This window comes from Anabrus simplex, chromosome 3 (genome assembly GCF_040414725.1).
Source record: "Anabrus simplex isolate iqAnaSimp1 chromosome 3, ASM4041472v1, whole genome shotgun sequence".
Lineage (NCBI taxonomy): Eukaryota > Metazoa > Arthropoda > Insecta > Orthoptera > Tettigoniidae > Anabrus > Anabrus simplex.
Window position 1 is genome coordinate 242083899 of NC_090267.1, and position 18549 is coordinate 242102447.

At 39.7% G+C, this 18549-nt stretch overlaps 1 protein-coding gene across 1 annotated transcript in view; it reads left to right on the plus strand.

Moving 5' to 3' along the window:
• LOC136867189 (putative uncharacterized protein ENSP00000383309) overlaps positions 1 to 18549 on the plus strand; it is a 127974-nt gene that overhangs the window by 78770 nt on the left and 30655 nt on the right. The window contains exon 3 of the mRNA XM_067144310.2: positions 6133 to 6304. Within this exon, the coding sequence (XP_067000411.1) occupies positions 6133 to 6304 (172 nt within the window). The remainder of the gene's footprint in view (positions 1 to 6132; positions 6305 to 18549) is intronic.

Genomic DNA, 18549 nt, shown 5'->3' on the forward strand with positions numbered 1-18549 from the left:
TCGACATGTAAGAGTAACATAAATATGAATTGAACCTGTAGGAAAGTAGTAATTTATGTGCCTGTCCTACCGAATGTATTATGACTTTTAAATTTAAAGTGTGATATGAACAAGATTCGTCTGTACGTAGCTCCTGTGATGAATAATGTTTTAAGAGCAGATACAACTGAGTGATCCTCCAGTATTAACACTAATCAGAGGAAAATGGAAGATTTCTGACAGTCCGAAGAATGAAGGTACTGGAAAATGAAACGAATGACCATGAAGGGCGTAAAAATGAGACTACCTAGGCCTCGTAAAGCTAATATGGTCGGGGTCAGAAAAGAACAAGAGTTAGCCAAGAATCAGATAGGGAAAATTAAAGTGAGGAGCCTGAAACAAGTAAGTAGAAGCACCGCCAAACTTACCGGGGGAGCCGTGATCACTCCCAACTTGAGAGCCCTGGTCTCGCATTAGGTCGCTTTTTATGACGGGCAGGTGGCAGTAGTGATTCTTGCTTTTAATAGGGAGTGCAAATGGGCGACTATCCTCTATTACCACTAATCAGACGTGAAAAAGGAGCAAGTCCGACAAGTTAAAGAGTGAATTGGGAAGAGAAAGGGAAGGGCCACGAAGGGTACCATGATCGCTCACACATGCTCCCAGTTTGAGAGCCCAAGTTCCCCCCCACCATTTAGTCGCCTCTGACAATAGGCAGGTGATACCGTGGATGCATCCTACCACCATCATCCATAGGGGGATCTCTATGTAGTGCGAGTGTGAAACGAACTCGAACGTTGTTGTTGAAGGTATCTGAAAAGACCGGGAGAGTTGGCCGTGGGGCTAGGGCCGCGCAGCTGTGAGCTTGTATCCGGGCGATAGTGGGTTCGAACCCCACTGTCGGCAGCCCTTAAGATGGTCTTCCGTGGTTTCCCATTTTCACACCAGGAAAATGCTGGGGCTATACCTTAATTAAGGCTACGGTCGCTTCCTTCCCATTTCCAGGTCTTTCCTGTCCCATCGTCGCCATAGGACCTATCTGTGTCGGTGCGACGTAAAGCAAATAGCGAAGATATCTGAAAAAACTTGCAATTAAAGGAGAGCTTCCTGTAAACGATTACACATATTGTGATAGGAGGATCAGTCCTCCTCTTGAGAGACCATATTTATGCGTAGTAATGCATCTGTTTAAATAAACCTTTGACCGTGCGACTAGGGTCGCGCAGATTTGAGCTCGCAATCGGGAGATAGTGGGTTCGAGTCCCAACGTCGGCAGCCCTGAAGATGGATTCCCGTGGTTTCTCATTTCCAAACCAGGCCTTAATTAAGGATACGGCCACTACCTTCCCAGTCCTAGCCCTTTACCATGCTTCCGTCGCCAAAATTCTTCGGTGTGTTAGTGCGACGTTAAACAAATAGCAAAAATAATGATGATGATGATGGTAATCTTAGGTCCAATGCAAAAAAAGATACAGAACAATGAAAATTAAGAAGTAATAAGGAAATATACCAGAACATAGAAAATACAATAAGAAAAAGGAGATATCTGTAGAATGGATGATAACAGATCGACAAAACAGATATTCAAGTATCTTTGGGAGGAAAAGTCAACAGCGAGCTGGATACAAAATATCAAGAGAGATTTAGAAAGCAATAAAATAAGAGAAGAGGAAATTATAGAAAATGTTAAAAAGGAAGTTTTAAGAATCGAAGGATTCCAAGGAAGAATGAAAAAAACCCGGTCCAAAGCGGTCCGAAGAGAGAAGAGTAAAGCGTAGTGCAATGATGAAGGAATGCTGGAAAGAACAGAAGACGAAACAACAAGGAAGGATGAAAGGAAATTGACAGGTGGTACCTAGCGGGCCTCCTCGTAAATAATATATTATTATTATTATTATTATTATTATTATTATTATTATTATTATTATTATTATTATTATTATTACCGGGGTTTGGTGGATCAGCAGAAGTGAAAGAAGGTGCTGGGATGAATAGGTCTCAATCTACTAAATTGAAGTTAATTTAAAATTTTAACAAGGTTATATTTTCCTTTTAAGATCAAGAAATAACAAATATAACAGGTACTTAGTAGCCTAGCAACAAATCGAGAATGTACAATTACAGTGGTTACAAGATTTGGGCTCCGAGAGCCAGACACACAATTCTTGAGTTATAAGCCCAACTTGACCCATATATAAGATTCAACAAAGGGGCAGAAGACCCCAATCATGCCCAGGAGCTCTTGCTGCTAATTACACAGTAAAGCCTCCTCGAGGCACTCAGAAAAAAATTTTTTGGGAAGAACAACCCGCTCTCAAAGTTCAAGCCTATCAAAGGCCACACCAAACTCAACTTTCAAGCTGACCTCCAAACACATGAAAACAGGGGTAACAATACCCAACCTACTGAGGCCTACTCAATAAAGAAACCGGACAATTACATGGCCTCCAAAATACCAACTTGAGAGGAGGCGTACTTGCACTCCAAATACACTTTATTAAAACCTAATTTGGCCCTAGGCCGCTAATGCAAGGGCTAATCCATACTACAGAGGTGACTTATATAAAAAATATTATATTACATTAGGAAGGGAAGAAACGGTTGTGAAAATAAGTTCACCTCAAAGCAATAGGAGTGGGAGCTCGAGAGGGTTAAGCACTCTCTATCCCAATATGTAGTTTAAAGAGATAGAATCTATACCAAGTGCCTTTTACATGTTAGAGGAAAGTTACATGGTAAATGCTTCGAACCTGCCCCGAGAGTTAGACTGCTGAGCTAGCAAGAAAAGAAGTTATTAAAAGGCCATTACCTTATTGAAGAACTGCTGCCCGACGAAAGAGGCGCTTCCCGCCCCCTGCTACATAATTTACACTATGATAGATGTTACTGAAGTGGCCCGGAGACCCGAAAATCAGCAATTTATATACCCTCGTGGAACATTCGAGACCTTTCAAGAATAAGAACACCCGCCCACAAGCTTTTTATTGGACGGCCAAAAGATTACATATCAAAACTGAAGAAGAAAACCAGGATTGGTGGGAAATTAATTACAGAAATTTGCGATTGGCCTATTTCAAAACTGGCGGAAAGAAAGGGTTAACATTGCCAACTTAAACAATGGTAGAAAGAAATTTAATAAGGAACAAACTTATAAATACTAAATTTCTTCAAAAAAAAAAAGGTCCTACACTTCGCACTAGAGTGCACAATTGTAGTTCTTAAGAGGTGCCATCTAGAAGAGAATGTTCACACTTCTTGCTACAGGGAAAACAAAAATACATCGAAAACGACACAGTTCAGAACACTTCAAAACTTACAAGTAGGGACATCTTCTGAGAAACTTGAGAATTAACATGGTTGTTAGAGTTCAGGTTTCCTCCAGTAGAGGAGTTTCAACTGGCGCAAAGTTCGAATTAGCGGAGCGGAGGTGTACCGCCTGGTACAATTATTATTATTATTATTATAACGTTCGTAATGGCAAGCACGCCGAAGGTCAGCTTCTCTAATAATGAATTACAGTGTAATAGATACCATTATTTTGTAATATGAACCATTCCGTTGATAAGTGTTCCTACTGTTCAACTATTTTCTTATAATTCTGAGTGAATTGTACGTGTCATGAAACGTAAGCGTCCTGCTAGTTGAGTTATAATTTAATCTAGTAATTTTTACTGGTCCACTTTAAGCCCGGACGAAAGTGAAGGCTGAAAATTCAGTCCAAATCTGGTGACCTCAACTTGCAAAGTACACTAGTGTCCATAAAAAAGAGAAACAGAACATCTTGAAAGACTAGAGTTAGGAAGTTCATTTTGAGGACATGTTCATTAGTATCTTCTGCAGAAACGATTAGCATTTCAGTCACCTAGGTTCAGCATGTGTCCTGTTGCCTAGTAGGCACTGGGTCCTCCATGGGCACTGATAACTTGTTCCATGCGTGATGGCATCGAAGGCGTCCTCTGTTACAGCCATCCATGCTGCATTCACCTGGTTCCACTGTTCATCTTTGGTGTTTGGCATTGGGTCACAGGCCGCACCCATCGTTTCACCATTTCCCACACATTTTCCATTGGCAACAAGTCCGGTGATCGGGCAGGCCAGAGCAACAGTCTGACATCCTGTCACGACAAGAGGGCACGTGTTCGTGCAGCAACATGTGGTCGTGCGTTGTCCTGCAGAAATATGGCGTCTGGGGTGTCGTGCAGAAAGGGTATTGCTACGGGTCGCAGGATGTCATTCACGTAGGTCAAATTGGTCACAGTGCCCTGGGCATGCACCAACTGTGATTTGTGGTTTTACCCAATAGCTCCCCACATTATAAGCGCTAGAGTTGGCACAGTATGCCTTGTGCGAATGCAGTCAATGTGATGCCTCTCACCGTGTCTGCGGCAAACCAAAATGCGGCCATCATTTACAAAGAAACAGCAAACCACATGTACACAAAATGTAAATAAACTTCACAGAGCGCGAGAAGCAAATGAAAACACATCCAAGTCTGGGTCAAAGTGTTCACGCGGCCAGCATGGGTTAAGGAGTAAATAGAACAAAGGAATTCCTTGCTTAAAACGGAGAAAGGTGCAGTCTAGAAATTGGGACATTGGAACGAGGGTGTGGCAGGATGTCGCCATTTTAAAAATCCTATCTAAATGGATTTCAGAGCAAGATAGCATATTGTATAAACTATATGTATTCTGATTCAGGAAGATTACCTCTACTCTTTTATGGTAAAATTGCGAAGTGACATTTTTGGCCATTTTGTGATGTCCGGGTCCCCTTTGACATATCAACGAAAAGGGTCATTCTACTATTTTGCAAGCCAGTTTATAAGTGTTAGCTTTGTCCTCTTACAATAAAATCATGTCAACACATCTTATACACTTTCGTTTGAAATGTTGGGCTTCGCAATGGTAAATGATCAGGTGGACATTACCGTTATAGCCATTCACCTCTAATGCCATCTAACACAGTACGAAATGAATTACTATTCAGAATTACGCATACGTAAAACATGACATTTATTACCATTGCAGAGAGGAACCTGGAATATGCCAATCTGATCTGTTGATGGTCATTATTCCGGCGGATGGAGACGTTAAGCCTTGACACTTGGTGCTATTTGATAGGAGTAGGCTATGTGTGGGCACCGAATTTCACCCTTTCTACTATCATATATCACGTCATTTCATCTCATTAAATCTGATGAGGTTAACGTCAGAAAGGGCATCCGGTAGTAAAAACTCGCCACGAAGGTTCATCTTACATCTTACCCGACTGCGTAGGGAAACAGGACATGGGTTGTACGTACATTTATTTTATTTATTTATTTATTTATTTATTTATTTATTTATTTATTTATTTATTTATTTACCGGACTGATTAGTTCAGACGGGTGAGTGCTGGTATTCTAAGCCCAACTTGGCAGGTTCGATCCTGGCTCAGTTCGGCGGTATTTGAAGGTGGTCTGATATGTCAGCCTCGTGTCGGTTGATTTACTAGCACGTAAAAGAACTTCTGTGGGATAAAACTCCGGCACCTCGGAGTCTCCGAAAATCATAAAAATTTAGATAGTGGGACGTAAAAGAAATTCCTTAAAAATTAATATTTATTAATAAATGTATTAATTTGTTTATTTATTTACTTATTACCGAGCAAGTTGGCCGTTCGGTAAGGGTAGCGCAACTGTAATCTTGTTTTCGGCAAGCAGTGGGTTCGAACCACACTATCAGCAACTCTAAGGGTGGTTTCCCGTGGTTTCCCATTTTCACACCAAGCAAATGCTGGGGCTGTACTTTAACGCCACGGCCGCTTCCTTCTAGCCCTTTACTATCCCATTGCCGCCATAAGAACTACCTGCGTCAGTGCGACATAACACAAATTTGTATTTACATATTCGTATTAATCCCTTCCTTTTCTTTGCTTATTATTCGTTCAGTCGGACTTCTTTGTTGTTCGGATTTAAGTTAAGAGCGAGTGATCATCTCGCGGTTCTGTTCCTTAAAGCAATCATCATCACTACTACCACTAGTCGCTCAACAGTTAATCCAATTTTCCTTCTGAACACCTACGAACATTTCTCTGGAGCTTACACATTCTATGATGTACATGTTTAATTTCTTGAGACATACTGCTGTGAGAGCTGTCACATTACTGTTCCAGGTGTCTGCAGATGACAGGCGCCACCTCTGCGAGCGCTCCAAACTAAGCAACGAGACAGCCCTAGGACTCACAGCCTACGGATCCTTTGTGTACCAGCTCAAGGATGCAAACATGGAGGCATCAGGAACATGCGACTTCGTCTGTCGAGCAATGCTCATTGTCTACAAGACCGGTAAGTATTAAATGAATAATAGTAAAGCAATACAGCCTTGAAATTCAAGGCATTTCATGCGTACATACACACATATAGCCTCTAGTTCTCTCGCTAATCGTTAACGTAGCATTTGCACACGTAGAATTTGGCGATGATGGCATAGGGAAGGTATAAAACTATGTAGAAAGCGAACGTGGCCTAAACTAAACCTTTTACTCATGACTATCATCTCCGAACGATCCGGCGTGACCGAGCAATCATTAAAAACAGAAAGAAACATCTGGTTTGTGCCTTAGTATTTTCAGTCTTCTGCTATGGCTGTGAATCATGGGTGGTGAAGACCAAGGACCTAAGACGCATCGATGCATTTGAAATGTGGTGCTGGTGGAGGATGCTTCGACGAAGAAAATATCCTACTACCCCATAATCGAATACCTCGGTACCCCGAACAGACTTTCCACTCTTGTTAGACGGAGAATCCTGCAGGTCTTTGGACATGTATTAAGGAGAGAAAATAGCTTTGAAACACAAGTTGTTCAAGGAAAAGTAAACGGCATCAGGCCGCGTGGAAGAGCTCTCAGAAGATGGATAGACCAGATCAAAGACGCAACTAACGCAGCTCTTTGATTGACAATCTGGAAAGGAGAAGACCGTAGGCAATGGGGACTGGGGGTGAACTCCGTCGAGTAGTAGCATGAGATCACGATACTCAGACATGAGTTATGTGTCTGAGAAGAATAATCAGTTACCCGTGGACTCCTTCCGCAATGTATCACGTTGTTCGTGTTACAAAGTTTCGAGGTAACGGAATAATATGCATGATCTGTTGTGTGAATATAATGTAATAATTTATCAACAAACACTTGTAATATCTAGTGAGGGCATAAGTCCGTTCGCATTGCAATCCATACAGCGAAGCATAAATTTTCATCCTGGTGAGGCAACAACCCGCTGTACAGCAGTCATAACACAGGTGACCTTGCACTGGAATGGCTAGGAGTTACGCTGGCAATTTGTCCGTCCACACCGTTAAGTGGCTATGCGTACCTTACAGGCGTTCTAAATGGCGATATGGACGTACCTTTGTCCCAACCAGATATATCACACATGAAAATGGAAATACATTTTTTTCTCTGCAGTTAAGTAACTTTTCGAACTTTCCGCGAATTATTGAAATCGATTCGTAATTTTATACATGTTTCCCAACTGTAAAATCACTAACCAATACCGTAGGATAAAGAATATTGTATTTCACAGTATTGGGTGCATAAATATATAAATCTCTCGCAGTTCGAAGCCTGGAGCAAGATACATAAAAATGACCATGAAGGAAGCACGGGGTTTCCAAATTAATCCCTGCTATGCTTTCCCCTAATACTGTCGGCAGCCCTGAAGATGGTTTTCCGTGGTTTCCCATTTTCACACCAGGCAAATGCTGGGGCTGTACCTTAATTAAGGCCACGGCCGCTTCCTTCCCAGTCCTAGTCCTTTCTTGTCCCATCGTCGCCATAAGACCTATCTGTGTCGGTGCGACGTAAAGCCAATAGCAAAAAAAAAGAAAAAGATTTCGCCTAATGATGGATTTGTGGTGAACAACGGCTGTAGTCAAAGGATTGTTTTGAAAGTTACTTGCATGTATTCAGTATTCCATTTTGAAGGTTATCTGGTTGCAATCGGTTGACTTATTCATTTACAAATGACATAAATTACGAAAATATTATGAGCATAAGCAATCATTATTTGATATTAATTTATGGAATTGGAGTTAATTTTCCACAGAATAAATCGCTAGATAGTATCATACATATTCCTTGCTGTTTTATGTGTCATGTGCGCCCTGGTGGGGGTGTTATAAGCGTCATGCAATTGTAATTATTTATGGAGGAATATATATTTCATTTTCAGAAGCGAGAAGATCGTACTGTACATACAGTAAGAGCAGGCCAGGCCGAGATGGTATGGTGAAACATGCACAGACTATTGTCTCCACTGAGATTAACAAACACAATGAACGGCAGAATTAGAATTCTCAGAAACTGTGACGAAGGGGGAAAGAGAAAAGCACGAGTTGTTGACAAGTTGCGGAAAGTTTTCATAGCCCCGGGCAGAATAGGTAGTGGCCACAGCGCAGAGTGCCAGGTGCAGATTTCTAAGAAATGAGGCAGGGTATCTCCATGTACTAGCGGGAGTTGAACGCGGGGTTGGCACTGGAAGAAAAAATATGAGCCTTCCCGGTCACGTGGTTTAGGTGGACCAATGGAAAAATTCACTTGACCAAAGCAAGGCGACAACTTCGTATTGTAAGAAGCACTAGCGAGGCTAACTCCGCGGATTAAACTGACAGAAGGGAGTGTGTTATCACTTCAGAATAAGGTGGAATTTAGGAGCCTCACTATATTATAAAACTTATAAAAAGTTAATAATTGCGGGAGATTGCATGGTGTAATTCTGAGAAATCATGAATGCTATCCGATGATTGGCTGGAGGCAAAGGACGCCACAATAGAGCGCGAAATCCCAGGCCGGGATACGGCAGCTAAATTCGCAAATATATCACATACCAGCGAACGATAATAGTTGAGAATTGGTATAGAGCCTTTGTGAACATAATTACATCATTGGATATCATATTTAAGCCACGGGCCGAACCGCAAATTGTCGTATGAGGGTATCGGAACTGCGCGTCCTAAGATGACCTCCTCTGAACTCGGAAGAGAGGGGATACAAGTATAAATATGAGGTCGTGGACAAGGACTGACAACTACTTCTGACAAAGTGCTCGAGCGGATACCACGCCTGGGGTGCGTGACAACTTCTGATATTTTGTTCGAGCCGTGATTACGCCAGGGGTGCGTGTGTACTTACTCGTGGAGTAGGGTTCGAAGTATTATATTGTTACATAGTACAGTGATTCATGACGTGATGTAGCTCATATTACAGTCTTGAGCAGTATACTAGTATGAAGTGTTTCAAATAGACAGGACTCAGTAAAGCATAACTTACGGAATGTGAGATTCTACCAACAGATTAGGAAGTGCGTTACGTGAGAACGGTCACGAGTGTTTATGTCACCTAGTAAACAGTCGATTCTAAACTGATACCTGGTCAGCTACACGAACGTGAGACGGGAAATTCAAGTGCGCGCACGGGCCGTTGTAAAGGGGTCCCGAGGTATCCCATGTTCCTAGTGTCCGGGAAAGGAATGAAGAATGTATATCTACATTAAGTGGGCTAGATACAAGGCCGAGAGTGTAAAATTTGTGAGTAGAATTTAGGGTGGAAATTATTCCAGAGTGCAACAGTTATTTTATTTGTTTTTATTCAAAATGTGTAAAGTCGAAAAGGGTCAAGGATTAATTCTTCAAGCTGGCATGAATACCAGTGGAATGCAGGGCTAAGAATGGACGGGGCCTGTGCTTCTCGTCCGGCTTAGCAGACTACAAAAAAAGAGATGAGTAACCTTTTCAAATATTTGTAGATTGCTATCGTTAGGGGGAGGAAATCATATTATTTTATCATGGTAACTTGATTGTGAAACGAGCCGTTTCCGGCTCGTATAAATTCAAAGATAGATAGACAAAGGGACAAATTAATATGTACATGATTAGATCGAGCACTCATCATAATTTTGATTATTAAATAGAGTATAGTAGGGTTGAGTTGTTCATTCAAGTGCTTGAGTTGTTTGATATGATATGGAGCACGTTTCACGTAAAGATAATGTTAATATTCATTTAGAAGTGCTTCCAAAGTCTTTTTCCAGTATCGGAACTTTTATAGATATTATGGCATGTGGTTAAGATAATCCAGAGGTAGGGTTGCCAAGTGATTTAAATTATTGTGGGACGGAATGAAGTCCATTGATTTGTTTGTAAATATCGCGAAGTTCACCAGTGGACAAAATAATAATAATCTGTACAAGTGTCGAAGTAGTTACATTAATATTGGGTAATGTGTAAAGGCGTGTTTAATAATAATCTTTGAGAATAAAGGCACGGGCCTAGTTGGATAGAATGATTGCAAATCAAAGTAATTTAAATGTGGAGATATTATGTGGCATGAATATTTTATTTGGGCAGTGAATCCGATTTTAACACTAATTGCTGATTTAACGTTTTTGGACTCCATAATAATAATAAATAATTTTTGTAGAAACGAGATAGGCATTTTGATAATATGGTCACGCTATGTTTGAGGCTCAGAGTGATTTGAGCCAAAAGTTGAGATTTGGAGTTTGTGGGACAGAAATCCGGCCCGAAATGAAAGTGAATTGTACTGAGTTTGTAGTTTCCCGGGTTGGTCTCATCTCAATCAAAGTGGAGGCGATAACATAGTCCATGTGATCGCGCCCATTTAGCCAACAGGTAATTGGTCCACGACCAAATATGGTCATGGTGTTAACGAAGGTAAATCTGATACCTTTAGATATCAACGGTTCTACCACCCAAATGGATGGGTGGTCAAAAGTGGTAAATATCATGTAATCATTTTTTAGGAATAATTTGCCAAATTACCGGCAAATCAAGGGTCAACAGATTTTGATTGTGTGTAAAAATTATTTTGTTTACTTAAATAAAATGCTCCTTTAGCATTTGCAAGGAAACAGTTCCAGGTTTTTGTTCTTGTAGAATAGTAAACCCTTGGTGACCGTTTAAATATCCGTCCCCATTCTTAGGACGGAGCCTTCATAATTTTCCTTTGATCTAAATAGATATATAATTTGTATGTTTGATGATGAGCCCTAAAGTTAAAGATTAGAGTGTCCCGTTCAACCCTGTAGTACTGATTGGATGGCGCCCTTACATTTAGTTTGAGATCTTATATCTCAAAATATAATTTTTTACTGTTTATTAGTTGCGATAGATTCGGACCGTAACACTCCCTGAGATAAATGCTGGTTGGGACTCAGGCTTTGAGCGGGTACACATGTATCATACTTATTTATTGAGATGAGGTTAATCTCCCAGGGAATAAAGCGATGGATTGTATCATAGATGTTCCTTGGCATTCTAGGATCCATACTGTTGAAATGACTATGACAGATAGGTTGTTTGTATGAATTAGTCCAATACGTTCATTTACAGAATTTGTTGAAAGTGGTGGAGACGTGCTGTTTCTCCAACAAACACCATTAATGAGAATATGAAATAAAATGACGTATGGCTTTTAGCGCCGGGAGTGTCCGAGGACAAGTTCGGCTCGCCAGATGCAGGTCTTTTTTTGATTTGACTATCGTAGGCGACCTGCGCATCGTGATGAGGATGAAAAGACGATGAAGACGACACATACACCCAGTCCCTGTGCCAGCGAAATTAACTAATTATGGTTAAAACCCCCGACACGCCGGGAATCGAACCCGGGACCCTTGTGACGAAAGGTCAGCACGCTAACCATTTAGCCATGGAACCGGACAATGAGAATATAAGGAAATGTAACATTTATTTCAACGTCATTTCAATTTCAAAAGGCGAATGGAGGAGGATAGGTTACCTAGGAGAATAATGGACTCTGTTATGGAGGGTAAGAGAAATAGAGGGAGACAAAGACGACGATGGTTAGACTCAGTTTCTAACGATTTAAAGATGAGAGGTATAGAACTAAATGAGGCCACAGCACTAGTTGCAAATAAAGGATTGTGGCGACGTTTAGTCAATTCACAGAAGCTTGCAGACGGAACGCTGAAAAGCATAACAGTCTACAATGATAATGTATGTATGTACTTTTCGTGTGTGCAGCCAATTCCTTAAGAGCTTCGATATCAAATATGGCGTCAACACATAAAACCTTATAACCGTATATCACATATTATGACCTATTTTATTTTATTTAATCTTTTACAATATAACTACCTCTACGACCCGTCCAAGTGCTTCGTGATCCGTAGTGTAAATGTTCGTACTGATTAGTGGACTCATGTAGATTTGTATCACGAACAAGCATATTTACTTGTGATTTTATAGATATAGATTGGTCGTTAACGACTAAGGGATATTTTTCTAGTTTATGAGACTGTTTCAATTCAAATTTTTATTGCACCTCGTATTTGTTTCACATTCCTTATTACTCCATTGTTGACAATCTATTTTCCGTACAATAATGATTGCGCAGTGTTATTGTGTTTAGTTCTTCGAACTTCTTCGAAGATGCATTATAAGGCTTGATTATCTCTTACAGTACGCATGATTCCTTGTTGCTCTATGTTGCAACTGTTAAGCAAGAATAACATTATTATGTATTAGGGTGTTAACTTATATATCGCCGTTGCCGGGACAAAACCCCCTATGTGATCATACTTTTGGAGATATACTGACCCGCAGCACGTTGACGTTATGCACACAATATTGCACCTTAGATGACATAACCTTACCGGCCAAAGTTCTAAGCTACAATATTTCACATAGGAGGTTTTGTCCCGGCAGCGACGATATTTGTTGTTGTTGTTGTTGTTGTTGTTTAGGTCACCGTGCCATAGACCGATTTGATGCAGCTAACATTTTTTTCATTTCTATGTAACTACTGCATCCTACATGTACTCAAATCTCTTCGTTATGTTCATACATTTGTCTACCCCTGCCGTTTACTGTACATCTCATACACTTCGCTCAAGAACTTGCTGAACAAGTCCTGGGTGTCTTAAGGTATGTCCCATCATACCATCTCTTTTTCTGGTCAAAGTTTGCCAAATCGATCTCCTCACACAATTTCGATTCAGTATCTCTTCATTCTTAATTCGTAATTTGATCTACCCATCTCACCTTCAGCATCCTTCGGTAACACTACATTTCAAAGGCTTCTAGTCTCTTTCTTTTTGAACTAATTACTGTCCATATTTCACTTCCATACAGTGCAATGTTCCAGATGAAAGTCTTCAAAACCGTCTTTCTAATTCCTATATCCGGTTAGAGCCGCGCAGCTGTGAGTTTGCATTCGGGAGATAGTGGGTTTGAACCCTACTGTCAGTAGCCCTGGGATAGAAGAAGGATAGAAGTGGGAAGGTTTTCTGTGGTTTCCTATTTTTACACCAGGCAAATACTGAGTCTGTATTTTAATTAAGGCAACGGCCGCTTCCTTCCCACTCCTAGGCCTTTGCTATCCCATCGTCGCCATAAGACCTATCTGTGTCCTGAAGACGTAAAGCTACTTTAAAAAAATACGATATCAGTGTTCGAAATGAACAAATTAAGAAAGACCTTCCTTACTTGTGCTAGTCTCCATTTTGTGTCCTCCTTACTTCTGCCATCATTAGTTTTTCTTCCATCCAAGTAACAATATTCGAGATGTGAGTAATTTGCATTAACCTTCTTTCATTTGCTCACAATATGTGCCGAAGTAGGTTGTTAACGATCCATCAGGTATCCGGGCCATATTCATGTTGTCTTGAAGATCCGAATTATTTCTGTTCATATATCCGCATAAGGCACAACATTTCTCTTTCATAAGGTCTAGAAGGGCACTGACACTGAACTTGCTAGAGGAAGCACTAGCTGAAAATAGTGCCCACTACATCCCGCCTATGATAATGATCTTGACTGTGACTCTGAAGGTGAATTATACAATGACCCAAATAAGCTGAATAGGAATTTAATGAGCAAGTGGCTGTGATGTTCGGTCCACGTAGCTATCAGGTTGCAATCTGGAGATAGTAGGTTCGATCCCCATTGTCGACAGTCCTGAAAGTGCTTTTCATTGGTTTGCCGTTTTTACACTGCTGTACGTTAAAATAGTAAGGCCATTGTCGCTTCCTTCCCCTATCCCATCGTTACCATGAGATCTATCTGTGTTGCTGCGGCGTAAAGCAAATCATAACAAAAAATAATTCAGTGGAAGTAGAAGGTGAAATTTATATTGCTTGGGACCCCATATAACTCCACTTACGTGAGTAAGAAGGTAGTTTTAGAACAGAATCAAGCTTTATCTAAATTGGCCTCCACTGAAAATTATATTCTTCATGATCCACTTCCATCTTCACAGTGAGTAGAATTAAATTATCCAGCTTAGCAGGTTCGATTCTGGCTCAGTCCCGTGGTATATGAAGCTGCCTCGTATCTGTAAATTTCTTGGAAAGAAAAATAAATCCTGAGGAACCAAATTCCGGCACCTCGGCGTTATTGCGACGTAAAAACCAATAACATTATTCAATGATATAGGATTGTCGTTGCTACTGTGACTCACTGTTAAATTACAGCCATGTAACATACCAACAGTTCCCATATAAATGTAAATTCGTGTCATGGAACCGATGTGGTGCAGCCTTGTTCAGGCACACACTAATGAAAATGAGCTGCATGTAGGTGTTTTAACCACGCATCAGCCCTGTTGGCAGTCTTAAATTTCTTGCAATACCGGGAATTGAACCTTGGCTTCCCAGGACGGCTGCTAATAGCGCTAACCGTTACGCTACAGAAGTGGACTAAATTTTCATAAGCAGAAAGACCTTGCAATGGAATTACAAATATACACATGATATAAAATGTTGCACAGCAAATCAAATAGAAGTACTTTCAAATAGAACGTTCTTATTATCAAAACATACAGTACATAAAATAAGTTGTGTCGTTGCGTATATTCTCAAGCTTGTCCTAACGCAGGACTCGTCCTAGATTATATATCATATTCGAATGTTATTGCACATCAACCCATCTATGGGCTACCTCAGCTTCTGCTCAAATTTTGGAACCAACCGTTTAATATATTTCGCCAGGCTGAGTGGCTGAGACAGTTAAGGCGGTGGCCTTCTCAACCAACTTGGCAGGTTCGATCCTGGCTCATTCCGGTGGTATTTGAAGGTATTGAAATACGTCAGCCTCGTATCGGTAGATTTACTGGCGTATAAAGAAACTCCTGCGGATAAAATTCCTGCACTTCGGCGTCTCTGATTACCATTAAATTTAGTTAGTGGGACGTAAAGCCAATAACATTACTATTATTATTATTATTATTATTATTATTATTATTATTATTATTATTATTATTATTATTATTATTCATGTATTTCATTCCAGCGTGCATATGCCTCAACCGTAGTTAGCAGAAATTAAAGAGGGAGGATCGAAAACAAATCAGCAAAGCAGGAAAGATGAATTCATCACTGATGTAGAACTATGTACAGAAATGTACTATCTTCAATTTGTGGACTCGCATATTAATGAGAAGTAATGATTGTCCGTGCTATTTGAACATAATTTTATATATTTCATTACTGTGTAACAATTAACTTTCGTGTTAATTTGTGATAGTATGTAGCTCGTTAGAAAAGTGTTTTCAATGTGGATTACATTTTTTTACTCAACTTTGTGTTAGTCCTTGTTACCGGAAGGAACTATTTTTTGACTATGTGAAATTTTCTTGAAAATATATTCCCCTATAAGTTACCAATGAATGGTAAATTACTTAATCTGGGAAGGACAGATACGTCAGTAAGTGATAGAACCAGCTAGAAAGAAGGATATTCCACACGTGGTGCTTATAAAACAAGGTGATCTCGATAAGAAAACTATATTTTAACATAGGAATGAAGGTCTTAAGAACGAGATGCAGACTAGAAAGGAATAGAGTTAAGAAAGATTGTGGAAATAAGAGATTTAGAGGAACTTACTGTACCGTACCCAGGAGTAATAACCCTCTAGGACGATGCCTCCATTCCTGTTTAAACATCCGACTAACTCAAGTTTGGGCAGAGAGGTGGGTTGGTTGTCGATGGGCAAGTCTAAAAGTCGAAGTTTCTCACTGAATTATAAGTATATGACAGGAAAATGGAGGTATAACTCAAATGAGAAACAATAATATGGGGTAGGATGAGTTTATTCATAAAATAACCCCGAATCATACTAACATAAAATGAAAATCAAATAATAAAAATGATAATAACATTATCTCAAAAATAAACTTGAAAAGAAATGGACATTAAAACGTTAATTACTCAAATACTTAAATGAAAAGGAAAGTTCAAACACAACATTAAATACTTGTGAACTTCAAAAATATTCTTTGCATGATTGTCCAATATTCATGGTCATAATAGTATTCAAATGCGTATATTTTACGTATCCGATTCGCATGGAGTAGCACGATGTTAAGTATCACAATGATATGAATTTAAATTCCGGAGAGTCGTCTCAAAAGTTAACATAAAAAGAAAATTAAGACGCATTGGGACATGATATGAATTATGAAAAATACTAGTGGCATTTCCCTACACTATATTTACAATGAACACAATATAAACAAAGTATCTCAAATATTTACATCGGATTCGGAAAAGGAAATCTTACATACTACACTGACTCGACGTGAAACGCGGTTCACCAAAAGGATCTAGTGAGAACTAGATTGACCACCAACATTCACTCAGCACTCGGGCTGTTTCCCATTAAACAACAAGACAACATATCAAAACAACATGAAATAACACAAAACAACATCATGTAATAGAGAAAATATATTATACTTTATTAAACATGTGGAAAGCAATGGGCAACATTGCGTTCCTATCCTGCATTTGCGCATCAGAAAGTGCGTTCCTGTGTCATATATTTCCGGTTTTGCTGTGGACTGAAAAGAAATGTTAGAACTCAATACTGCACTGAGGCTTGGTTACTGTTCGACATGATTATATCACGGAAATAACATCTCATTTACGCTGTCTATGTAAACACGGCTAATAAGTAAACCTGTAAAAGCGATCTCATATTTCCTCAACTGCACGGAAACTCACATACAATCGTGCTATAATAATTTATCACACACATGAGACTCACTAGCCTGATATCAATTTCCCGTCAATTCTTAACCTCAGTATTTTCTCAAAATACAATTGCAGCACTATACTCACTGCACATCATTCTTATCACTTCATCAGGCATGCAATCGGCCTGCATAATCAACTTCATAAATCAGCAAGCATTAAATGCTCTTGTATTTCTTACAATCTCATCAGCCTTTCTCATTATAAATCCAGGTTCGATTCCCATAAAAATCATTATTCGAAACAGTTTCCAACCTACATTGGAAGACTCCTTTCTCATTCAACGTTGTGATACAGCTCCACACGTGTCAGCTCCTGAAATAACATGCGTCATGCAATATAATTGTTACTAACATTTTACACGGAAAATTTGAATTTACTCTCAACGCAACAAGTGTTTAACTAGAAAAGTGGATGATCTTGTCAATCTAATCCTCCTATCTCTAACATACAAGAATATCGGAATAATACTAAACTAATTAACATGCATAATGACACAAAAACAAACGAAATCCTAACAACTCCCTCCATATCCCAAGTAACTAATCGTAAAGTAAAATAAAAATATATAAATCATGCATTACCCTTCTATCCGTATTTACAGCATCACAAATATAAAATAAACACATGCCGTCAGGCAAAATTTACGTTAAAGAAAAATCGCTTCACTAAACTTCAATAGTATTTAAACATAATTCATATAACATGCCATTTAATTTTAAAACATGCGTCTTATCTTTGCCGACTCTCTGGACATTGGCTACGACTCACATCCTTGCCATGGTGATTCGGTTACTCCATGTTCTTCACTGCTTTAACACATGGAAACAATCTTCTTTCTTCTATGGGCGGTGCCATTTTCTTGATGAAAGTTCCCGTACACTGCAACACAGAAGACTTCAGATGAATGCCTCTTCACCGCTCTATTTGCTCGTGCCGAATAAACCCTTGTTAGCTGTAATCTAAGCCAACATTAATCTGACAAAACAAACACACGTAAAATTAATAGCACTTATGGTTTTATACAGTTAGTTAGAGCGGCTCGGTTTGAAAGTTCTTCGCGAAACGCGACCGATACGAAAATGCAATACAGCTGAGCGTCTCTTCTTCACTTTCCAGTCTGCGGCTGATATAACCGTCTATTACTCTGGAGTAAAACTTTACGTCATAATGAAATCGGCAATTTAGCGCTGCACCAGTTAATTCAGCAAACTTCACAACTAAAAACACTATTTCTCGGTCGTAAAGACCATATCTATGCACGTGGCAACATTCACGCACAAGTATCAGAGCAGTACCGAACAACGTTCATACCACGTCGGCTCCCAAAATCAGAGTGACGCTCCCAAAGCTTGGGACGCTTGAGAAGCTTGGCTAACGCCGTTGTAGCTATGGGATTCCCGCATGTGTAAAGAAGCAACCAATCAGCGTGCTTGCTATTCACAATGACTTTTATATTAATCAAAATTAACATAAAACACACTCCAGATGATATAAAAATGACTCAGAATATTTCTATA